The following is a 25,874-nucleotide window of genomic DNA, read 5'->3' on the forward strand; positions in this document are numbered from 1 at the left end:
TGTAAAATCCATTAAAAAACACATTTACAGTATTGCACTTACAGTGGGGTAAGACAGTCGGCATGGGTTCAATGGTAAAAATGTATGGTTGCAAAGCAATAAAGAAATTTCTCTGTCTGTCTGTCTCTCCGTACCTCCTTGAGCTGTTCTTCAGGAAGTATAGCTCTCTCAAGGTCACTCAGTTTCATCAGGGTTCTCTTCATCGACTCATCCTGGAAGTCACTGGTGTCGAACTTATGGGCCTCTAGTCCATAGATCTTTGTGTGATTGGCCATCTCCAAGTTTTTTTGCAGCTAAAGCCAAAAAACAGCAGCATGAGACTCTGAGAATGAATGTTGTTGTAGTACCAGAGCAGTCTGGGCCTCACCATGATCTGCTTGTTGGCTTCAGTGATGTCGGTGTTGTAGGTCCAGGAGGCCTCAGTATAGGCGTTCCAGACCTCCTCGGCTGTGCTGTTGTATTCCTCCAAGAACTTTTTGGCCTGCATCTCATCTGTTATTTTACCTGTGGCTTTTAAGGGAAAACATGAGGATGAGTTTTGCTCATTTTCTGAGGAGGCTTTGTAGGCCTAAAATATCAATGAAATGTCAAGTCGCAGCAATGGTTTAAAAAGTAGCCTAATTCTGTGGGGAAGCCATGGAATTGGCAATTCTGCAGCTAAGAGACACAACGTTTCCCCTTTCTGCAGGCCAGGGGGCATGCATGACTAAACGTGTTATTTGTAATGCGTTACATTATTTTTTATTTCTCACATGGCTCTCTGAAATGCTTGAGATCAGTTATTTCCCAATAGCAATACTGTATAATGAGCGCTCATCTGGGTATTTGAGGCACCGCTTCTTTTTATGTCTCTCGTACCAGAACGCAGACACGCTCTCTCTCGTTTCATTAAAATGCAGCAGACGACCTCTAGGGCCTCAAGTTATTGACTGTATTTACTGTTAAATTAAATCGGAGGACTTCAGTAGGCCTATTAATAGTAAGGATACAAGAATATTGTTAAACTGTTTGTCTTGTTTTCTAGAACTATTGTTTTGTACACTGTAGCCAATAAACAGGTAAGATTTCACATTCCCGTCATTATTTATGTGGTGAATAAGCCGTGTAATCAAAATATTGATATTGAATATTGAAGCATTTATAATAAATGATTTATCTATGCAAATTCATGTGCTTTATAATCATTAATCCTAATAATTTCCCCTCCCTCTTGCAGCAACATCTCTTCTCTTCTCTGATCGTGTTTATTGGCGAGAGGGCGGGGCAACCTGTCACTCAAATGAGATCAGCCAATAGCAAACCACAACCATCCAATCAATTCCAGATTGATAAAATCAAGTCCCACCCTACATTTTTTTCTTGTTCGAGAAGCCGTTTCACTCAGATTTACGTCACAATAAGAAAAGCCTCAATGCCATTTCATGCGAACTTTAATAAAGATAGTCTGCACATGGTCTTACCAATGTCTTCAGGGTAGCCTTCTGGTACAGGTGGCACCCAATTGAAATCAGGCCAGCCTAGCGTCTCTTTGGTTTTGTTGTTCTGTTCCTGTAGCCAGGTAGTAACTGGCTCAAAATAGCTCATCAGGGAGCTGGCGTTCATTTTGTTAGTGCCCAGAGCCTCTTGAAGCACCTCTGGCCAAGGCTTTGAAGAGCCAGCCTTTAAGACTTTCCTTCCAAAAACAATACAATAACACTCAGTCCCGAAGTACAGACTTTCCATTCATTGCAATGATACAGTGTTTTCATTCAAACCACCATCAGTCGATCTGTATAGTCAATACTTACTGTAAAACAGCTCCAGCCACTTCCGATCTGTAAATATCACATTTGTGCAGAGCTCCAGTATGTCCAGCCTCTTGACATAGTTTCTCATGGAACTGGAACTGAAGAATGAAGCTCACAAAGTATCTACAAGATTAAATGAGAGAAAAAAAAATAGTTAGCCTATCTTCTCTGTGTAAATCAGAGTTTTGATTATTGATTATTTATCACGGGAAGCTCATGATAAGAACCCAACCTGATGTACGGTGTGTTTCCAGGAATGTGATATTTTGCTCCAGCATCAAAATGTTCCTCTGTACGTCTGGTTGGTGGACAGATGCCTTGGTATTTTGTCCTAATAAAATAAATAAAATATCAATTAATTCAAGAGAGTACTGGTGATTTCCTTTTTTTTTAAAAAAAAAAAAAAAAAAAAAAAAACACTGTTCAAAGGTTTGGGGTTGGTAATATTGTTTTATGTTTTTGAAAGTAGTCTCTTATGCTAATGCATTTATTTGATTAAAAAATACAATAAAAACAGTATTTATTTAAATATTTTGTAGCATTACAACTGTCTTTACTGACACTTTTGATCAATTCAATGCGTTCTTGCTGAATAAAAGTATTAATTTCTTTCTTTTTTCTTTTGACCCCAAACTTTTGCATGGTAGTGTATGTAGAGAAGTAAGCAAAAGTATGTTTTTGACATTTAAACAATTGTGCACCATTTATTTCAAATCATAAATTGATTCGGCGTTACAATAAAAGTTGTTGATTAGTTTTGATGTCTCATAAACAAAAGAATAATAATACAGACATCAGTTCAGGAGGGTTATGGACCCCTATATGGACATGGGAGTGGAAAAAAATATGAGATGGCAGGGGAAAAAAACATTGCATTCACTCACAAAGAAGTTTCTCAGGGGAAAATATTTTGCGAGTCAATACAAAGTATCTTGAGGGAACGCAAAAAAATTGCAAGAGAATGCAAAAGCATTAACATAATTTTTCCTCCCATCTCATATTTTTTTCCCTCTCACCATGTCCCTTTATGGACTCTGTATGTTACCTATCAATATGATCAGGAACTATTCATGAGATAACAGCACAAATTATCGATTGCTGACCACAACGATCCATTATGAGACACTGGTTTTTACCTGAGGTACCACCAATCTGCATTGTAACGTTCAACTGGTGTTTGTCCACTAAACACACCCCAGCGCCACTGATCAATAAGGTATCCAAAAGGAAGGAAGGCGATCTTTTCCAAAGCCATTTTCAGCAGGTAGTTGATGTCACTCTCTATGGAATTTCAAATACTTAATCAGTTTATCAGAGATTTACACTATACTGTAAGTATCATTTTGAACATCTTTCGCTTACCAGCATCATCGGTCAGTTGTTCCAGAAGGCCAATGGTGTGGAGATGTTTAGGTGTGGACACAGAAAGAGACAGCACATCCCCTATGGCCTCATGGAAGCCAGGGTTGGCTCCTCCCCTGAAGCTGACCGGCTGGTCTTTATACTGGAGGTAATATTCCACGTGGCCCATCTCATGATGCACGGTGAAAAGCTGCTCCATAGTCACAGTAGTGCACTGTTTGATTCTAAAAAGAACCCAACACAAACATTTAGCTGTTTATTACTCATATCTATGATGGTGATGTTTTGTTTTTATATTAATCCCGGCTGATACTTTTAAACTAAACAATCCATTTGTAGGTTGCTTTCCCTGAAAAGCTTAACGATGTAATGCTATCAAAATGTTCTGTTTATTTGATCATTAACACTCCTCCCATCTTGCCTATTGTTCGGCAAGAACTCGTACCCCAAACTCACTCTCTCAATTGTTTGAGGCAATGTTGTTATGTCAAGCCCAGTAAAGCTAATCAAACAAACATACTGTAATTCTGTTCTGGTGCTGCAAAAATATTGTCTGTTTCTCAAACTCATGACAATGGTTTCCAATCAGAAACAGCAGTGTTGATTCCACTATTGTCATGAGTTTGGGAACAGACAATATTATTCTTTCAAAAATCTCACACTCACTAGTAGTGTTCAGATTTACAAAAATACATGCATCAGAGTAGAATAACTTTTAAATGTAGTGGAAATGTCCAACAAATTTTTATTTCCACCTTACATTTATGCATTTACGCTTATAACCAAAGTGACCAAAAAAAAAAAAGTAATTTGTCAAAAGAGCCAACAATATTCATAATATACTGTATTATATACCATATCTCAAATGATGTAGTGTTTTTTAAACCATGGAAATTTATACAATTAGGAATACCATTAGCAATTCTTGATAAATGTTAAAAGTTAATGTATTAACTAACATTAAATATTAATGTGCAATACATTTGTCACAGTATTTATTAATCTTTGTTAATGCTAAAAACACAACGGTTCATTGTTAGTTCATTTTTGCTTAGATTTTAATAATGTATTAGTAAATGTTGAAATTATTATTAAGATTATTAAATGCTTTAGAAATATTTTTCATTGTTATTTCAGTCATGACAACTCTCGGAAGAGAATTAAACAGCATTTTATTGATAAGAATGGAATGTGCATAGGCTTTGTCTTGGCGGACTAGATCTGATACGCTGCTGCTGCTGCACGAGGAAAGACTACTGCTGAAACATGCACATAAATACAGGGAATAGGATACGAGCCGCTGCAAGGAAGGTAGGGAGAACTCCCAAGCAGATCTAGGCAGGTGGTGCTGGGGAAGGTGGAGGGCTAGGAAAAGTGTTCTTGTTGCTTCATAACATTAAGGTTGAACCACTGTAGTCAGTTTTTAACAATGTCTTTAAAATGTCAGAAAGCTCTAGGATTTCAGCAAAAATATCTTAATTTGTGTTCTGAAGATGAACGGTGGTCTTACGGGTTTAGAACGGCATGAGGGTGAGTAATTAATGACAGGATTTTCATTTTGGGGTGAGCTATCCCTTTAAGCGTTTACACTACGAAAGCAATCCAGTTGAATGTGTTTTCAACTCTTGAAGTGGTCGAAAGTGGACAGTTTAGATCTCATTTACACCATTTAGCCTCATCCACTTGTGATCCGATTGACCAATCTTTATTTCAGGTGTAAAGAGCGCCTCTGATGAATGATGTCATTAGCAAATGCAAAACATGACACTACAACCAAGTTATTTTCGAACAATAAATATTGGAATTGTTTATTTCACTCTTTGCTCAGGATATCATAGTTTTAAACATGTAATATATCTAAAGGCATTTAAAAAGTTGCAAAAATAATTCATGAGGACATAGGAAAGTTTGAAAGACTGTTTTAATGTAATCAACCCATGGGACATGAGAGTGCCAAATGTGAAGCTACACCCAAATGCGAGGATAGTTGCCTCAGTAAATACACAAGCATCAGAAACTTGGAACACAGTCTTCCATTGAGCTACAATATGAACCACTTTCCTGTGATACGATTCATGTACCTGAAGTCTTTGCGGTTGTAAAAGTCCCACGCAGAGGCATGGCAAACCACCTCCCTTCCATCACTTGGTTTCTCAAGCATGGCCCGGTCCCAAAACTCAGGAGGCATTTCGATCAAACCCAGAGAGGTGAAGAACTCCTCAGCCACCCGGAACATGTGAGTGGCATTATAACCCTATGGGTAAACATTTAAAGGGGTCATCGGATGCCCATTTTCCACAAGTTAGTATGATTCTTAAGGGTCTTCATGTAAAGTTTCTAACATACTTTGGTTAAAAATCCTCAATGGTTGTGTAAAACAACACCCTTTTTACCTCCTCAAAAACAGCTCTGTTCACAGCGACCCGTTTCGGTGCATGTCTCTTTAAATGATAATGAGCAACTGCTCACCCCACCCCTCTCTTCCGTGGGGCGTGTCGACACAAGACACGTAAATAGCTGCCTTGGCGGACAGTATACAAATGGCTGAGGTCGGAAATATGCTAATACGCTAATATGCTAATACGGGACAGTCCGTCAGTGGTCACAATATGACATTGTATTGCTCAGAAAATCCAAACGGCTTGATTATTGAGAGTGTTTAGGCTTTTTGAGGACCCCTTTAACACTCTCTGGAGGGCTCAGGTATTATCTATAATCTATTATCTAGTCATTGAGATATAGCTCTAGCTTACTTTATCAATCATGGTGTTTGTCACATCTACATTGGGTTTGTCAGGAAAAGGGACCATCATGTTGTAGACGTTGTTCCACGTTTGTGACCACATGTTGCCTAACAGAAACCAAACACAATGAGAACATCACCTTGAGTCTCTTAAACACTTATTGTTGTAAATGATGAAAAAGATGTTTAACATATAATTCTTAGGCCTGGTTTCACAGACAGGGTTTAGATTAAGCCAGGATTAGGCCTTAGTTAAATTAGGACATTTAAGTACCTTTTATAAATGTGCCTTAGAAAAAAAAACATTACACATACACTAGATGAGTAAATGCCATAAGATATTATATCTTATGACATTTTACTACTTCAGTAAATGCATCTTGATTTAAGAATTTTTTTATATGTGGACTGAAAACAAGACAAATATTCTAATTAAGAATTTTTTTTTTTTTTTGCAGTGTACATCCAATTTACACTTAAGTATATTATTTTAAAGTATAATATTTCTGTAATAAGTCCTTTAAAAAAAAGTATGCTAAAGTTTACTTCTTTTTCACAAGGGATAGTCTTCAAAAATGTGTATTTTTCTCAATTAATCGAACTCACCCAGGAGGTGGGCAGGGATGGGACCCTTGAGGTTGATGTATTTAGGACCGTAGTAGTCGTAGAGCTTTCGGCGGACAAAGGCGTGCAGGTTTTGGTAGAGAGGTTCCAGCTGTTTAAACAGATTCTCTAGGTCTTGCTTGAATTCTGGAGATTCGTACCAGGATCGCCAGTAGTCTCCTGTATCGTTAAAGCCTGAGAAGATCAGATAAAAAGAACATGGGTGTTAGTTAGATCTTACTTTCTTTATCTTTCTCCCCCCTCAGTTCATCCAAAAGAATGACTCGCTTACCATCCATCCGAGATGCCTTGTTGCTGAGCTCCACAAACTCAGGGTAGAGGGATCTAAGTGGAACCCCTGAGGAGTTGTGCCAGCCTTCCCAGGCGTACAGAAGCCTCTTATAGCTTCTTGACGTAGCCATGATTTCTGTGAGCTCTGAAAGACACATAAATAGCATAAATGCATAATAATTAATGCTAACTGAACAGTAAAACAGTTTCTGAGTCTTGCAAATGAGCCCCAGAAGAAAAAAAGGGCATTTGTTTACAACAGTGTTCCCGGATATTTGCGGCTCACAGAAGCTAAATCAGTGCCGTTTCTCAGGAAAACGCCTTGAACGGAAGCATTTAGGAGCCAATGATACAGAACATGTTGACTAAAGCTTAGGATCTTATAGCAGGATCAATTAAGTGGCAAGAGTTGATGGGCATCAGCTAGGCTAGATAGTGTTGTGTGTTCATACGGAGTCAGATTTACTTGTTTGTGGCTTTTTTGGTGTAAGTGCATTTGGAGATGGGAAACAGCACACATCCGTTGCACTTATATGCATGCATGGTCACATGAATGAAACTCTGTTAGTTGAAACTTTATCAAAGAAACAATTAACAGATATTTTTTTGGTTTTGAATATTTATCATTGGTTTATAATATTTATATAAATAAACTTGCCTTGCCTTATAATAGTGTTGCATGTGATATGGATGTAATGGTGCACTCTTCAGATAAATGCCTTTAGGTGAGGCTAAATAATTCAAATGCAACATTTTGTTCATTAGGCAAAAAACATAAACCTAACACTGCTAATGTTAACTTTAAACATTTTGTAAAGTTAAATGTTGAGAATAATGCAAGTGGTGGGGATTTTACTGCAGGTTGCATCTTTATACTGGTAGGTATGTGTCACGTTTGGTTTTGGGTTTTGGTTCACGGTTATGTTTCATGTCTTTTATTTTGAAATTCTCAGTCATGTTTCCTGATTTCTGGTCATGTGACTTCCTTACCCTCATGTGATCATGTCTTGTGCTTCTCTTGTCTTATGTGTCATGTTATGATTGGTTGATTATCTTTATTGTTCACAGGTGTTTCTTGTTGGTCATTAGTCTTGTTGTATAAATAGTCCTCATGTTTCCATTGTATCTTGTATGAAGATGTATGAAGAACAGCTTACAATGAAGTCACTTTCAATCTAAGCAACTTTCTTGTTGGTCAATGCCCATTGTGAAATATGCATGAGAAAATATTTTACCCTCATGCGAAATTCATCCTCCGTGCATTCCCCAATGAAATTATATATTTTTATTTCTATTTTGGGGCTTTTTTTGCCTTTATTTAGATACAGTAGGAGGACAGACAGGAAAAAATGGGAGATGAGACAGGGGAATTGGATCGGGAAAGGACCTCGAGCCAGGACTCGAACTCGGGTCGCCCGAAGTGCACCATATGTCGAAGCACTTGCCCATGCGACTATGGCTCTGACCAAAACATAAAATCTTTCAGAAACAAATAGCTATCTTTATGTGTGAGTCATTGAATCATTCACTACTGTGTGTTGCTTATTTGTTGGCTGAACAAAAATGAATAAGTAACTTAATTTTAACATCTTGTTTATTGTTAACTGTTGTGTATAAGCAATATCACACTTCCAATCAGGCTGTTTAGGCTGAATAGCAACTTTAATTATAAATATTAAATTTTAAAGCTGCAAAATTGTCCTTTGTCTAGCATTTTAACAAAGTTCCCCATTTAAAAGCTAATCTGTCTGCAAATGTGTCATTGCCACTTTTGTATACTGGGTTGTGATTAGTGTTCTTTGTTTCATCTCTTTAATCGTCTTTCGCTTGATTCTCACGCTCATCTAAAACATAATTCTTTGGCTGCATTGCAAGCACTTGTATGTCCTTTTGAGTATACATGAATTTTCACCTTCACTTTGACCCTTACTGACACACATCAACAAAGTGTTGGGAGTGTTTCTCACCAGGCTCCAAAGACCAGCATTCCTCTGGAGTGAGACACACCTTTGCAGTTGAGTAGATGCTATCCATCTGGCTCAGAATGGTATTGTACTGGGAAAACAAAGAGAGCGATCAAAACACAATCTTGATGCATCATCAGGAGCTCCACAGCTTCAGTGGTGTATGACAACTCACCCTCTCTCTCTCTGCGGTTGGGAGATTGGCCGGTCCCAGAACATTGATACTTTTGATGATTTTCTTCAGGTCTGGATTAGTGAAGGTATCCATGAGAGAATCAGGGAATGTAGCCTTTGCTTTTTGACCCCATGCCTCTGTGAATTCCTGTTCCTCCAAAGATGCAGACACCTGGAGGAACAAGTGAAGAGAGTCAGAATATTCATGCAAAATGGGTCCAATCATTATTAATGAGACAGACTCTTACTGAAAATCTGAAAAAAAAAACTATTATTTTTCACAGAAATATAATGAATATTTCTCATTTAAAGTCAATTAAAGTTTTCATTATTTAATGAAATTTAATGAAATGAAAACTGATCATGTTAATTTTACTTTCACAAATACTGTATAAGCCTACAAAATGTCCCTACAGAGATGGCAATTTCTGAAATCTACAGAGCCCCTAAAGGGACATGGTAAAAAAAAAAAAAAAAGATGGGAGGAAAGATTATTTGGCAATGCTTTTACATTCCCTCTCAAATGTTTTGCATTCCCCCGAGAAACTTTGCATTCACTCGCAAAGAACAAAAGTTTTTGCTAGGGAACGCAAAGGTTTTGCGAGCGAACTCAAAGATTTTGCTAGCGAACTCAACGGTTTTTCGAGTGAACTGAAAGGTTTTGCGAGTGAACTCAAAGGTTTTGGAAGCGAACTGAAAGGTTTTGCGAGCAAACTAAAAGGTTTTGCGAGCAAACTCAAAGGTTTGGCTAGCGAACGCAAAGTTTCTCGGGAGAACGCAAAACAATTGCGTGAGAACACAAAAACATTGACTTATTGATTATTTTTCCTCCCACCTCATTTTTTCCCGCACCACCATGTCCCATTAGGGGCTCCGTAGAAATCTTTGTCCTTGGGGATATTGTTTGGTCCCCATGAGGAAAATAGCTTGTAAATCATACTAAGTGATGTTTTTTGAAAATGTAAAAATGCAGAAAGTTTTCTCTGATGGGTAGGTTTAGGATTAGGGGATAGAATACACACTTTGCACAGTATAAAAATCATTATGTCTATGGAATGGCCCCATAAAACATGAAGTGAAGGATTTTTCAGACTGCTTCAAACCGGGAATCTGAATACATTAGCCACACTGTTTATTAAATAGAATTTTTTTTTAAATCACCCCCTCTACTCCAATGAACCAACCAGGGGTGCGTTTCCCGAAAGCATCGTTGGCCAACTATGGTCGCAAGTTCATCGTAATGTCCATTGAACTCTATTGGTAACGAGGGAACTTGCGACCATAGTTGGCTAACGATGCTTTCGGGAAACGCACCCCAGGTCTGTTCTGGTATGTAATCCCCACTTTTCAATAAAAATAATCACTCCTGATAGATAAAATCAAGTAAGAAAGTCAAGAAAGACAGATTACAGAGCGAATGCAATTTGTTGATTCATTTTGTATATTTCAGAAAATAATAGAATGTGCACTAAAGTACAGTAACATGTTATGCTTTTGTGGGAGAAATGTGTCATATTCCCATATCTCATTCCATCCCCATGATTTTCTGTTCTCTCATTGCAATCTCTCTTAATAATAATTTCTGGCTCTTGCTCAATACTTCAGTTACTTTCTGTCTTGTTATGTTTTCAATAAGAGCTTGGATTGCTTTTGCAGCCACAAGGGATAGAAATGGGGTGGCTCAGCTGAGTTAGCACCATCCATCAATTTATCCTTTGAATCCTGACAGGAACTCATTTCTTCTTGTGGAAGCAACTGAAACAATTCAGGCTGAGGTATAAAGCACCTGCTAGCTCATATGTCATAAAACAGTTGTGTGTCTGTTGTGGTCATGTTAGACATCACTGAGCTGAGAATGTGGTTATCTTGTCAGGGATGATGACTTCTCCAACTCTGTGCATTTTAAGATACTGTGGGGTGAGGATACAGAAGTGAAGTTGGATGTTTGTCCAAGCGTTGAACTTCCTAACAGGATTTCAAAACTTCATGATTTACATGTTACTAAAAGGGATAGTTCATCCAAAATGTCCTTCTAAACTATGCACTGCTTTCTTCTGCAAACACAAAATAAGATATTTTGAAGAATGTTGTTATCCAAACCGTTTTATTGACAACTATTGTATAGACCAAAAAAAAAAAATGTAATTCATAAAGTTTTAGAATGACATGAAGGTGGGCAAATGATAACAGAATTACATTTTTTGGGTCAACTATCATTTTAAGACAAATATTCATTAAGTTTTTTTAATTCATTAGTGGAGTTACTGAAGTTCATTACAAATAAGACTTTCCATGAATCATGACTAATAAACAAACATGTATTCATTGTGTACAGTCAGTGTACAGTCTATTCAAAAATAATGTTTCATGAGTTGTGAATGTGATTTTGCATCCAAATTGAATGTGGTGAGATAAAAAAAAAAATAGTGTACTACAAAATGAAACAACTGAATTGTCCTCATGAGCGAGCGTGCAAAAACAATCATAACAGCGTAGGTTAGTCGATTCACATACAAATGACTCACAAATTACCGGTTTGAAAGAGTCTGATCAATCCACTGAATGAACTCAGCTACTGAATCAAAATCTGATTCAGTTCCTGAACTGTGAGTTATCATTTCTTTTAGTGATGTCTGTGTGCTTAAGTGGTGAAACTTAAAGTAACATGTTTATAGACTAGTTAAAACACAATTCTCTTACCATTAGTGTGGCACACATGACACTAAAATAATGCAACATACATTAACTAAATAACATCAGTGCAACATCCCTGCAAAAAATGATAAACAACTTTTAAATAAAATATCAAAATATCTCAATATAACATATTAACCAGAAACTTTTTACCTGCAAAAAACCTATAGTTGTAAAAAAAAAAAAAAAAAAGTACATTGCTGTACATATATGCATCATGTTATTGTATTTAATTTAATTTATTCTTTTGCTGTACATTATAAGCCATTTTTCCTTGCATGCCAAAAAAGATTTTATAGCAGTGAAAAATTCGGATATTTTTTATTGTATATATGTAACAGAGGCCAGCTAAGTAGTCGCTGTGCAAGTAAACCTCACTCCCCTGATCTCAAGAGGAGCTCCAGCGACTGGCGCTAGAGACTGTGGTCTTTAGCCTCCCACACTGGAGACGCAGATTCGAGGCCCACACAGAGCGGGTTACATATATATTATGATAACTTAACAAACTAACAGGATTTAATCTAGCATTGTTTCTTTTTTTAATGTCAAAATTCCTAACGTTTTTAGTGTACATTCTTCCTAAAGGTTTATTGTTTCCTGGTCTTGGGTGCATCATGCTTTTTTGAAGTTTTACCGTGTCCCGTTGTGGACCGTCTGACCCCAGCATCCCTTCTCTGTTATGATAACCGCAGGGCGCATTTGCCCTGTCACAGCGAGTGCACTCATTAGTTCATGGGGTGATGCCTTTGTTGACCCGAGTGGAGATGAGCTCCCTTCCACAGTTTATTTTCCTCCATCACTGATTAGCAAGCTGTTGACATGTGCATTTATCTCTATTATCTCCTATCCTTCACTTGCTTGTTCACACTCCGTTTTCCTCAGAGATAAAGACTGCTAGCTTCTTGTTTTTCCACCTCTTCTTCCAAGGTCCCATTTGTTCTGTCATGTTTATGCAAGAAAGTGATGATAAGTCGTAATAGAGTGCAAGGTTCAAGGCTTGACATAAAAAAGTTAAATAATAACTTGTGACTGACACCATCAAAAGGGTGACAAGCTTTAGAGCTCAGTCATGTGCACTTGGCTCTGAATCATCCATGCAAACCTCCCTAAACACTCTCTCTTGTCGGCAGATGTTTGATGGGTATGGAATGTGAGTTTTCAGAGCAGATTGTACGTGTTTTCCAGCTCATTCTGTCCTTGAAGGAACCAAACAGTTGTTAAAGATGCCTGTGTGTGTGTGTGTGCTTTTTAGAGGCTAATTTAAAGAGTCTGTTTGATCTGATGCACCGACTGGCCTCACTCAATACAGAAATGAAATGATGGGCTACGCATGGCCACTTTGCCACAGATGTGAAAGCGAGTGCTTCCATACCACAATGGGAGTGGCATGGCAGGAAAGCAGATTTGTAGAATTCGCCGCATGAATAATGCAGACTCAAGGGACGCATTTACATAAACAATTTCAGATATTGAAACAAATGTTGAAATAGATATTTGGCATTAAATGTGGTTCTACAGCTGCACAATTTAAATGATAATAAAAACAGTGGCTTTAGAAATATCACAAAAATAAAGTTCTTTACTACCATAATAAAATCTCTGAATATCACTTAAGTGATTAAATGGGGATAGATTACCAAAATAAATGTCTAAAAATACAACAGTTAATTTATTGCACAAAAATAAATTAGTATTTACCTAACTAATGATATTTTTAAGATATATTTAAGATTTTTGTTAAACTTCAGTCAACATATTTGAGAATGGAGAAATTATACTGCTCAGTTTCAAGAACTACAATTATTACTCATTTTATAAACACAATTAACAATCACATGCAAAGGGAGGGAAATGCTTTTCCCAGCATGATTTTATACAGACTATAAGGAGCGTAATTGTTCACATTAAAATAATTTTCTGTGTTTTTGCACATGATTACTATTGGAGGAGATTATATGTTTAATGTTATTTTGCCATTTTTGGAATACCATTGTGCCTGGTTCGGTTGAGGACAGGCTAAGAGAAATAAATACTATGTAAATATTAGCATGTTGCTTTATATTAACTCTTTCCCTGCCATTGACAGAATTTGCCGTCATTTATATGACGCAACACTTCCCTGCCATTGACGGAATTTTCGGGCAATCCATGTTTTCACTGTTATACGTTTGAGGGTGTTCTGAACTTCTGACGGAAAAATCTGATTTTGCTACCAACGCTATATTTCCATTGTTTTAAGGGTAGGTTTAGCGTATACTATAGATGTTAATAAAGCCTCAAACCACATGAATATGATGCTGGAAGCACAATCTTATAGGTAGCATTTTTCGCTATCGAATTGTGCAACCTACTGTTTCAATGGGAGCTAACAAAATCTGAGCGGGTAGCACAAATCGTCAGAACGGGCGCTATATACAATATTTAGCCTAAGTGTTGATAAAAAAAGAGAATGCATGCATTTTAGAATAAAAGATAGAATAAAAAGTTTTTTTCTTTAAAAGCAGAGGCCCTGTTCTTTCTTTTCATATATTGCATGTTCAGTTATTCATACAACACAATATTATGGCGGCCATTACATTTTTGTAAAAAAAAAAAGAAAAAAATCACAATTGCTGGCAATTGCTGCCAGCTTAAAAAAAACCTGCTGGTATGGAAAGAGTTAAAAGTAAAAAAATAAGAAAACAAAGTGGAGAAAAAAACAAAAACAAACCAATTACCTACTATTCCTCTCCATGCCGATGTTTATGCATCCGTGTAAAATATTTTTACAATTATCAACAGAAAAGCTCATTTGAAACGTTTACGCACCTAAATCTGCAAAAAAGGTTTTAGCATAATAATGTAATGCAGGAATTTCGACTCATAAATGCACTTTATTTGCTTAAAACTAATCTTTATCACGATCATCTTGGGTGCCGCCATGTTTGCTTGACGTCATGCACAGCATCACAGTTCATTAGGAGTCGGGGCTTTCCGCCAATTACGAATTTGGCTTTTCCAATTACGAAGTCCAAGTTCAAGTAGCATACTTTTGCACTTTGCAAGCTGCTTGGAAGTTTAAAATTCCAAGTGTTTCCCTTTTCCCCTGCTTTATACTAAATCCCTGCAGTCCTCAACAACAGCATATGCTACATTAGCATAACCTCCACCGATCATCTGTTGAACGCACACCACCAAGATGCCTATACGGTCACGATGAATGCGAAAACAAAAATCGCTACTCCAGCAACCATGACCGGGTGTCCTGTGACCGCGTTCTCTGTGGAATGAGTGCAACGGGTGTGTTGCTTTCATACAATGCTGCTTTATCTTCATACGCAGTCAGAGAGAGCCTCGCTCACAGCAACAACCTGGCCTGCCGCCTTCAATAGAGATGCCTGAAACGGAGGCACTTTGATCAACTCGTTTGATGTGTCTGAAATAATAGACATCACACCAGGCATTGCTCAGGTTCTGCCCAGCTTTCTATCAACTTGTTTGCGGCCTTTTTTGTTGAGGTTTCGCTCAGATGTTGAGCAGCGAGTGCGGTGCCAGCATCCATTTGAAAAACTGTGAGCAAGTGTTGAGACAGCTGTGAAATAGTGTTGAAACAGCTGTCTGAAGGAGGCTTGTGTGTGTGTGGGAAGAGCAATGGTCACCACCTCGCCTCTGCATTGATCACACTGGCATTCATTGTTAGCTCACGTGAGCTCAGTTCCATTAAATAATCTTAACACTTTAACACTTTGGTAACACTCTATTTTAAGGTGACGTAATTACACATTACTGCATGTACTTACTATAGTAATAACAGTAAATTATGCATAATTACTACAAAAAACTAACCCTACGCCTAACAGTAACTCTAGTAAGTCCGGTAACACTTTATTTTACAGTGTCCTTGTTACATATGTTACACGTACTTACCATAGTAATAACAGTAAATTGTGCATAATTACATGCAACTAACCCTCAACCAAATCCTAATCCTACCCTAACCCTATAGTAAGTACATGTTGTTAAATAATATTACACAGTACTTAAATATATGATTACACTGTTACAATGACACCTTAAAATAAAGTGTAACCGTAAGTCCATACATAACTGATATTACTCAGTACTTATTTGAGTAAGTACAATGTAACTACGTCACCTTAATATAAAGTGGAGCCACAACTTTTAATAATTAACATTATTCAAGTTTACTAAATGCTTTAGAAGTATTTTTCAGTGTTAGTTTATATTAACTAATATAGTAAACTAATGCTGACAAATGGAGCCTCTTTGTAAAGTGTTACCATTTTTATCGATATCACTGATATTTGATGTTTAATTCATTTTACATTGTAAAAAAAGTTGCTGCTTATTTTTTTATTTTTTGTCATTTCAACTTAAATTACATGAAACTGACTTAACTTGTTTTGATGAGTTAAAGCAATGTAAAAACATATGTGGTCATTACTTATTGATCATATCTTTTTTTTTTTTTTACATGGTAGATAACCTTGGCCATTATCTAACACTTGCTAAGATTTCATTTTTAATTGCACTGACAATTTAAAAACACTGTTAAATATAATCTTAGACAAAACTCAAAATTAGTATCCATTTTTCATACCGTATTGTAATGTTGTTAAATTCAATTGCAGCATTTACAGTTGATTTTTATTTTTTCAAACCAACAATTTATTGGTTATCAGCCATAACATTGTCCATAAAATAATTATTGGCTTTTCTGAATATCATAAATCAGAAATATGATCTGATAGCATTGCATAACATGAGTTGGACTTGTACACTATGCATCCCACAGGAAAGAAAATCCCAAATGGGTTTTTAGCTTTTCAATTGCTTCTCCTTGACAGCATTGATATAGAACAGAGAGCAAATGGAGACTTTTGTGTAAGTCTTCTCAGATTCTTCTTTTGAGAAAAAAAAAACCCAGTTATTACCCATCTCTTTATAGAGTTTCTTCTGAAACCAAACCAGAGAGATCTCAAAAACTCAAATGTTTCTCCTCAAATTCTTCAAAGCCCATGTTTTGAGCTATGCTAACCACCATCATTTTCATTCAACTCCATCCTCTTACTTCATTTCAACAATTATCTAATTTTAGTCTATTTTCTGAGACAAAGTTGCTCATCCCTAAGCCCCGAAAGAGCAGCAAAATGATGACACGTGGGAGTATTGTAATGATTAGTCATGTCATTTAACTCAACTGTTGCACTTTTGCAGAATGTTACTAAGTAAACTCCCAATTCTTGGTCCTACCCTTTAGTGAAAGTTTACAAGAGTCCTATAAAACTATAAATCAAAATATGAATAATAAAACCCACTGGAAGACAAAAAAATATGTTATAACAGGCTGCCCAAAGAGCTGTTGAAATGGCTGATTCAACAGTCTCATGTGCAAAAAAAAGGACTTCCAGCAGAGCCATATACAACCTAAATTCATGGAGTCAGTCTTGAATTATATTACATCACGTTTGGCAGTTGTACCCTGTCAGACTATATAAGCAATGTTTCTGGATGTCAAACACATTGACTGTTACCTGCAGCTGGGAATTGTGCTCAGTCAGGTTTGTGTTGTAGTTCCAGCTGGCCTCTGTGCTGAAGTAAAAGACCTCTTCGGCGGTTGAGTTGTAGTCGCTCACGAACCTCTCAGCCCCTTCTTCTGTCGTAGAATAATTCCCCGGGGTCCACTCGGGTTTCAGAGCTGTGCTCGTGCTGATGAGAGTCAGCAGCACCACTGCCCGGTGCATAATGGACTACAGCTGCGACGTGAGGAATGGGAAAAGTGCAGGAATCAAAGTTCCTGGAGGAGCCGTCTTCACACTCACTGCTGGATGCTCCCGTCAAGTGTGTGTTTCCTATCTCTGTCCTTCTCTCCCTCTTCCCCCTGTTAATCAGGCACAGAACAATCCCAGTCAGCTCTTTTAAGTGCCAGTTTAACCCAACCCACCCTCTCTCTTGGAGGATACGCACAGTTCCTCTTATTCTCTCTTTCTGTCCCTCCTACTTTCCCCTTTCCCCTTCCTCCTCTCTCCCAGCCTCTCACTCTACCTGTCTCTTACAACTTCTACTGGACACTGATTGAAGGAAAAATCGTTTCTTAATATCTCAGTTGTTTCTCAAGGAGATTCTCAGATCCTAGTGATTTTGCATGCTTTTCAGTAAACCTCTTAACAGTATATGTTGAGGTTTCCCAAGATCCCAAATTCTTTATATGAACATTTCATCCAATAACAAATGATCATTAATTTTTTGGGTTTCCATCGTCAGCAATTATCTCATTCACATATATCTATTTTTTATTAAAGTGACATTTACTTTTATTGCATTTGCAAAAAAACAACAACACAAAAGTGAGTAAATGATGACAACAAAATGTCATGTTCACTGGAGAAAAAAGAAGTGTGCCTAATGGAATGTGCACTTGTAGTATATATAGGGTACAATTCTCACAATAAACTTTTAACTATGACTTTTGCCTCAATAAACTCATAATTACTGCTTACTAATAGTTAGTAAGGTAATTGTTAAATGTAGGTATTGGGTAGGATTAAGGGATGTAGAATATGGACATGCAGAATAATGCATTAATATGTGCTTTATAAATACTAATAAACTGCCAATATCCTATAATATGCAATAAGCAACTGAACCTTAAACTAAAGAGTTACAAAAAGTTTTCATTTAAAGTACATTTTAAATGTATGTTTTAATAATCTTTTGTCATGCTTTGTTGACTAACATACTAAACCTGTTTAGAATTTTAACTGTAGTGTGTAGTTAATACTACATTTAAAGTTAAATGTATTAAAGTGCAACTTAATCATTACAAATTTGTTTAAAATATGACACAAGTTTGAATGGAAATTACATTAAAGTGTATTTTAGTTTACATTCATTTTTATCAGAACATCCAGCAGTTATTTCAAAAACAACACAATTATGAAATCACATAAAAAGACATACTTAAGTTGTACTTACGTGGGTCAAAAAACACTTCTTAAATGTAACTGTCATGGTTTTCATGGGAAAGGGAAGGAAGGGGGAGACAAGGAACTAAGTGCAGAATATTTTACAAAATAAACAAAACATAAGTGAAACTGGAAACCAAGGAACACGAAGAACAGGAATAGCCGTCGAGTGAAAACTAACACAGCAAACACTAGGGCTTATACACACTGGAAAAAACTAGATCAACAAATGGGAGGTTCTGTCATGTTTTTTTTTGTGTGTGTTTTTTTGGACTTTTATGTTTAGTTTAATTTAGCTCCTACTTCAGAGTAGGGTCTAAACCAGTACTATAGGAACTACCAGTGACGTTAGTGTACGCTGTTGTATGCTGATTGGCCAGCACGAACACCAACACCCGCCATTTAAAAAAAAAAAGCTGTGTAAACACACAGAGTATAGCCTATATATTTACTCAAGAAACTAACTCTACGAACATGGAAAACAGTGATAGATGGGCCTCTTAATCTTTACACTAAAGAAAAAATCCAACGCAAAAGGACCAAAGGTATTTCAACTTCTGGACTTCAACTACACGGCATACGCTAATCAATTTTCATATACTTTCTATGTATAACAGTTCTATCTAATAACACATTAGACAGGACTGTTAGACAGATTGTAAACTAATGAACACAGGGAATGTGAGCACTGTGTGCTCAGACTCTGGCGTTCTCAGTGCCGTCAAAATAAAGGTCTACCGCGTGGTCAAAATAAAAGTCACAACAACAAGCGCGGCTTACGTCACTTCAGAGTTCCTACTACTGGCGGTGCGAATGCAACCAGGAAAATGTTCCTAAGGGAACCATTAGTTCTCCGGGAACCACCCTGGTGGCTAGTTCCTAGAACAAAGTTCCTAGAACTACCAGGTGTGAAAGCCCCTTATAAGGCAGGTCTAGCAGAGCAGGGAACCAAGGTGGAAGAAGCCAGGGCGGATCCGGAGACCACGGTGGAGCTGGCAGAGATAGAGCTGGCAAGATGGAGACAACGGTGGAGCAGGACACCAATGTGGATTCGATGACCGCCAAGGCGGAGCCGGAAGCCGCTGGAGTGCCAGTTGAGAAGGGAGCAAAGAGAGTTCAGGGGTGGCTTCTGTGAAATTTATTTAATGTAAATTTAAACTATAATACATTTTTCATTTAATTGCATAATTGTGTCTGCAAACATTCAAACATAAGTATATTATTTTAAAGTATATTGATTCCATGATAAGTCTTTTTTTAAAGGATGCTAAAGTGTACTTTCTTTTTTTTCCCAAAGGTTTCCTCAGTTATAATTCCTGCAGTAAAGAAAACATATATGGCTTAATATTTTTTGAAGAATGAAATATTACTGTACTGCTCCTGTTTCTGTTCTATAGCCTACAATCTGGCAGACTGAAGCATTAGCACAGCTGCCAAGCTCTGGCTCTTCAATCACTGTTCAATCAGTGATTCTTTGAAGAGAAGGAGAAAATTGCTTTCTGCTCACTAAGGAGGTAAATCTTAAAGTGATAGATAAGAGAAACAGGTGGGTGCATGTTAAAAATCTTCTTGCACTAAAAATACCAATGATTACATTTGCAATGTTGCACACAGAGCTCTGAAAAGCCTTTTCTTAGATTAGAGAATGTCAAGTATTTTAATATTTATACAAACTGAAACCTGTTCCTGGCAAGTCTCTTTAAGTCTCTTTTTAAGGCTTGTTAAAAAAAATGTTTTAGAAGTTGTAAATAAAACAACGATAATTGAAGTATGTTTTACAAGAAAATACTTTTTCAGTCTTTCTATTTCAAATTGTCACTTTTAATTAGTAATGTGCCTATTCTTTGTATTCATTTACTAACAATTGACCATAAGAAGGGAGTTTGACTGACAGGCGATCTGACCAATCATAATCCGCCATCCGCCATTTTTTTGTCCGACAAAGCAGTCAGGAGAGTAGATTAACGTTGGTGGACTAGAACTTGAAAAACGGTGTGTACTGACGTCTTTCCGCGGTTAAAACAACATTCCTTCTTATGTTCATTCATGTTTATTTGATGCTATAAATTAACTAGAAGGAAGAGATGATCAGTTCACGAGCAGCTTTAACTGAGGCTCTATACAGCGATCTGTCACACACATTAAAGAGCCACAAAACGGTATTGTTTAAATTTCTTTAAAAAATGACAAAATTTGAAAAGGTGAGACTTTGTTTCGTATCAAAAGTAACCTGGTCTGTCCTCTATCTGTCAGTGCTTGTCAGCGTCCTCTCTGCTCCTCGAGAGATGTTGTCGGACATTACAGGAACTAAAGGGGGCGGGTCTTTGCGAACGGTCAATTGAGAATTGTTTCTACATGTCTAAATGTGCAGTCTAGTATTCTGACAAAACGAAAAAAATATTATATTATAGGAGGATTCTTTAAAAATCATTGATAATCACTAGTGAAGTGCTAATGAAGTTTCTGTCACACCAGGGCTTGGACACAATGATAGGAGAGTCAGATTAACAATTAACAGGTAGCCTCCATTTATTGTTAGACACAATCCAATGAAGGTGAATAATGAAGAGCAGGACAAGGTTATTATAGTTTTGCATTTTTAAATTAGTTTTTATTTTAATATCATTTTCAAATTTCCTATAAATTTCAGTTTAGTTTTAGTTAGTTTCATTAATGGTTTTGTTAGTTTTAGTTTAGTTTTTATTTTGTGAACACATTTCTATTTAGTTTTTATATATTTAGTTTAAGTTTAAGTTTTAGTAATTATAGTTTAGCAGACATTTAATTTCAGCACAGTTTAATGTTTGCAGTTTACATTTAACTCTTGTGAAAACCTCTTAATAATAAAAATTAAATCATTGTTTGAGGATGAACAAAGAACCAAACAAATGCAACTAAAAAGTAAAAATTATATGAAAATGAAATGAAATGAAAACGTGGTGTATAAGAAAAAGTACACGGACCAATATGCGTATGATTATTATGATTATTCTTTAAGGTTATTTCTATGATTAATCCTTTCAAACATTATTCTTGTATTGATCCATTTATGCTTTTTGTCTATTGCATCGTTTAAAATCATATAGGCTACTCATAGTTATACACATATTCAAATGTTCTCTTCAGACCAGACATTTACTTCTACACTGACAAATATACGTCTATTTCTGGGCTATAGACATGTTATTTGTTTTTTCCGTATTCTGCTCAGTGTGGTATCTTGTCTAGGCCTATCTTGTTTCACATGAGCTGTTATCTTATACCTGGAATTAAGGTGCAGCTGTATGTGCATGAGGTGGAAATACTTATTTGGGCCTTTCTGCTTCTTAGGGCTGGTTCACACAGAGAGCGGTTTTGCTTTGAAAAACGGAAAAAGACGCGGGCACAGTGGGGAAAAAGCGCAAGGTCTCGATACGCGTCTTTTAAAAGTTGAACTTATTTTAACTTGAGTGCCGCGTTCCCAGATATCACATCAGATCCTTTCCAGATTAAGTGATCTTTAACAGACATCTTGCAGACGTACGTGTGCTATCTGGGTTTTTAGAGCGTCGTGTCATGCACGTGATGCTGCAGAAGACGCGTCATACATTGAAAAATAAAGTAGCACAGTGGAATGGAAAAAAGTGATTTTCCGGTAGGCTACAGGATGAGAGCTTATTAATTACAAAAGCGATTATTTATTTCTGCTAATTATTATTTTGTTCCAGTTCGTTTTTCAGTAACTGTTGTTAGTTTCGTTTAGTTTTAGTTTTTCATTAATGTAGAAATTTCTATTTTATTTCAGTTTACGAAAATGTTTTTTGACCAATAGTTTTAGTCTTAGTTTCAGTTTTCGTTTACGAAAATAACCTTGGAGCAGGAGAATCAATAACAATAGAATCTTTGAATGAATATGCAGATGATAACTGGGTTTGTCTTACAGGGAGTCACACACACACACACACACACACAAGGGAGCAGACAAGACAATGAGACGACTTGGATGTGACTTGATACAGGATAACAGGGTTTGTAGAAGATCACAGAGGTTTACGAACATTTCAGGATTTTCTGTTATTGTTATTGTATATTGCACATATTTAATTAATTAATATCTTGAGCTAACTTTGACAGCTCTAGGATTTTTTTTCCCTAGGTTGGTCCATTTAATGCACACGTGCATCTACAGTACTTGCAAATGGCTCTTTTAACTCAAAGCCGGGACTTTCATTCCAGCAGCCGCCATATTGATTGGTAGCCTGGTAATACCAAGCGTGCCGCACAAGCCCTGAAAAGTGAAGCCAAAACGTCTCGATCGCCCCCCGGTGACTGGTCCTAGTATAGGTCATAAGCCCCGCCTCCCCATGTTATTCAACGGGACGTGAGACCAACTAAACAATTAAATTACACTTCAAATATCTTTTTTCCAAAGGTGGTTTCTTTCATTTGCTGTCGTTTTTATCACGCTGATGTTAGTTCAAGTGTCTGTTTCAAAAATAAGTTGTTTTTTTGGTTAGTTACGTGATGCGGTGGTGTAACGTCATGACTGACAGCTGTGATTGACAGGTTCTCTGAGCGAAGTAGTCACTGAAGCACCAACGGACATTTTTTCGGGATCTTCGGAGGACTGAGGAGATTGTATTTACTTTATTTTAACAAGCCTCTTGACGTACTGCAATCAATTTTTAAAAAAGTGTGCAGAATCCTCTCTCCCTGAGTGCATTCTGCGAGAGTGAGGGCGGAGCGTTGATTTCACGGCTTTACTTCCTGCTCACTACTGCGCAGGTCTGGTCCCGAGATCGCTACTGCGCAGACTCAAGTTCCAATATGTCAGCGCCATATCAGGACTCTGGCGGCTTCAGTTCTCATCAATGGAAGAGAGCGAAGGGGCGTCGTCCATCTTTTTTTACAGTCTATGGGTAATACCAAACACTGCTACTTCGTAGACAGAGTCTGGCATGGCATAATTGAAAAGCGTTTTCTTTCTCGCGGGGGGCGCTTGTCGGAGGTTTAAAATCATTGGCTACCCGTAAGCCAATCACATAACGTTTGGTTATGGCGTGTGTTATGCGCATGCTCAGCCGCATCTAACTTCCACTGTAAACACATGTATGATGCGAAAACAAAACCATGGAGCGAAATACCGGAGTGAACATGGCTGTGCGCGACTTTTGCAGATTATGTGAAGTAAATCTACGCATCCACGGTGCAGTCAGCGTCTACGTCACGGCTCTCAGCCCGCCCTCTGTTCGTTGATTGGCCGGCTGTTTTCAGGCCGGAGGAAAACGGAAAGCTATTACGCTTTCTCAGACTGAATACAGAAGCGAAATGAAATTGAGCGGAAGTAGGAAGTCTGACGTAGTCAGGCTAATTGATTGGTGGGATTACTCCCATTCATATTTCTACAAGAGGTCCATCTCCGCTTTATACTGTCTCTGACTATAGGAAACTGTCTCTCAGCATTTGAATGGAAGTTGTGGCATTGCATTCCATTGCTAATGCATTGGTTCAGCTTGAACAATATTGGTCTGACTCTGAACTTGGCAATGCAGTGATATACATGCAGGAAACTTTACTGAAGAACACAGGGTAAGATGGGAAGACTGTACTGTGCAATCTGGGGGTCACCGTCAAAACAAACAATTCATTCCTGCATGTGACTTGGAGAACAATTATCTGTGTGTTGGGAAAGAAGAGGTGCCATACACATCCAGCTGAGAATTCTGGAGAATCTGTCCATAATCCTTGAGCAAACGATGTCATCCTCCTGGAATTTATGTGCTGTGTGCTTTTTTGAGAGGGCAGCTTAGAGCAGCTTATGGTGTCATGACCAAGGTTATCCACTGACTGAGCTAATGACTGCTCCTAAAATTCTGCACTGCATGACCTCTACTCTAGTGATGCTTTTTTTTTGGTCTAGGAAATCAAAAACAGCATGGTCCTTTAGAGAGTCCGAAATATCTTGTGCCAAGGACACTTGGCAAGTTGAACTTTATTTTACACATTATAAATCTGAGCTGAATACACACTCACTCTGTTCTGTCAGCTTGTTTAAGTGAAAAAAAAAAAAAAAATTGTTGTTAAGTGTTTATTGTTTACTTACAATAAGGTTATTTCAGTTGCAAAAAAAAAAAAAAGTTGTTCACTGATTTAATCAAACTGCACTGAAAAAACATTTGGTGTAAGATTTACTTTGAAACAATTTTCACTCAAAAATTGATAGTAAATTTCACAAATTATTAAAAGAAATGGCAAATAACGTATTATTGTCGTATTATTATTAACGTGTTATTGTATTGTCTCCTCTCCACCAATAAGCTGGTGTGTGGTGGGCGTAAAAATGTAACGAATTATTATTATTATTAAAATCAAGTGAATGTTTAAAGGTGCAGTAGGTGATTTCTGAGAAACACAGTTGAAAGTGGATCAGACTGAGCAGCACAACACACTTGTAGCCAATCAGCAGTAGGAGGCGTGTCCACTCATGACGGGGGAGGAGAGAGAGTGAGCAAGAGGGAGATTTGAAGAAAGACTGTAGAAAGAGAGATGGCTGAGAGACATTAAAAAAGAGAAAATGTCAAAGGAATATCACTGAAAAAAGAAGCACTGCGAGTTTTTCATCTTCATTTTATCCACTCTAGCATGTTCATGCATTTTTGGGGGTCGGAGCAATGAAGGGAGGGGTGTGTTTGTGTGAGTTGATTTCAAATATCAACAGTGTTTCTCAGAAATCGTTTACTGCACCTTTAAAGGTGGGGTACGCGATATTTCAGAACTTTTGTATTGTGTCTGCGTATTTACAGTGAGGAAAATAAGTATTTGAACACCCTGCTATTTTGCAAGTTCTCCCACTTAGAAATCATGGAGGGGTCTGAAATTGTCATCGTAGGTGCATGTCCACTGTGAGAGACATAATCAAAAAAAAAAAAATCCAGAAATCACAATGTATGATTTTTTAACTATTTATTTGTATGATACAGCTGCAAATAAGTATTTGAACACCTGAGAAAATCAATGTTAATATTTGGTACAGTAGCCTTTGTTTGCAATTACAGAGGTCAAACATTTCCTGTAGTTTTTCACCAGGTTTGCACACATTGCAGGAGGGATTTTGGCCCACTCCTCCACACAGATCTTCTCTAGATCAGTCAGGTTTCTGGGCTGTCGCTGAGAAACACGGAGTTTGAGCTCCCTCCAAAGATTCTCTATTGGGTTTAGGTCTGGAGACTGGCTAGGCCACGCCAGAACCTTGATATGCTTCTTACAGAGCCACTCCTTGGTTATCCTGGCTGTGTGCTTCGGGTCATTGTCA

General features: G+C 37.4%; 1 protein-coding gene across 1 annotated transcript in view; it reads right to left on the bottom strand.

The window, feature by feature from the left end:
• ace (angiotensin I converting enzyme (peptidyl-dipeptidase A) 1) overlaps positions 1 to 17,555 on the bottom strand; it is a 29,009-nt gene extending 11,454 nt beyond the window's left edge. The window contains exons 1-14 of the mRNA XM_084134323.1: positions 17,153 to 17,555; positions 8,926 to 9,096; positions 8,754 to 8,841; positions 6,788 to 6,931; positions 6,499 to 6,690; positions 5,903 to 6,000; positions 5,231 to 5,403; positions 3,150 to 3,373; positions 2,924 to 3,068; positions 2,020 to 2,118; positions 1,788 to 1,910; positions 1,461 to 1,672; positions 368 to 510; positions 135 to 293 (exon numbers count right to left, since the gene is read on the bottom strand). Of these exons, the coding sequence (XP_083990449.1) occupies positions 135 to 293; positions 368 to 510; positions 1,461 to 1,672; positions 1,788 to 1,910; positions 2,020 to 2,118; positions 2,924 to 3,068; positions 3,150 to 3,373; positions 5,231 to 5,403; positions 5,903 to 6,000; positions 6,499 to 6,690; positions 6,788 to 6,931; positions 8,754 to 8,841; positions 8,926 to 9,096; positions 17,153 to 17,362 (2,181 nt within the window). The 5' untranslated portion in view covers positions 17,363 to 17,555. The remainder of the gene's footprint in view (positions 1 to 134; positions 294 to 367; positions 511 to 1,460; positions 1,673 to 1,787; positions 1,911 to 2,019; positions 2,119 to 2,923; positions 3,069 to 3,149; positions 3,374 to 5,230; positions 5,404 to 5,902; positions 6,001 to 6,498; positions 6,691 to 6,787; positions 6,932 to 8,753; positions 8,842 to 8,925; positions 9,097 to 17,152) is intronic.
• Between the last annotated feature and the right edge of the window lie 8,319 nt (positions 17,556 to 25,874).

Source organism: Abramis brama (assembly GCF_963993115.1).
Source record: "Abramis brama genome assembly, chromosome: 14".
In the NCBI taxonomy this organism is placed as follows: Eukaryota; Metazoa; Chordata; class Actinopteri; order Cypriniformes; family Leuciscidae; genus Abramis; species Abramis brama.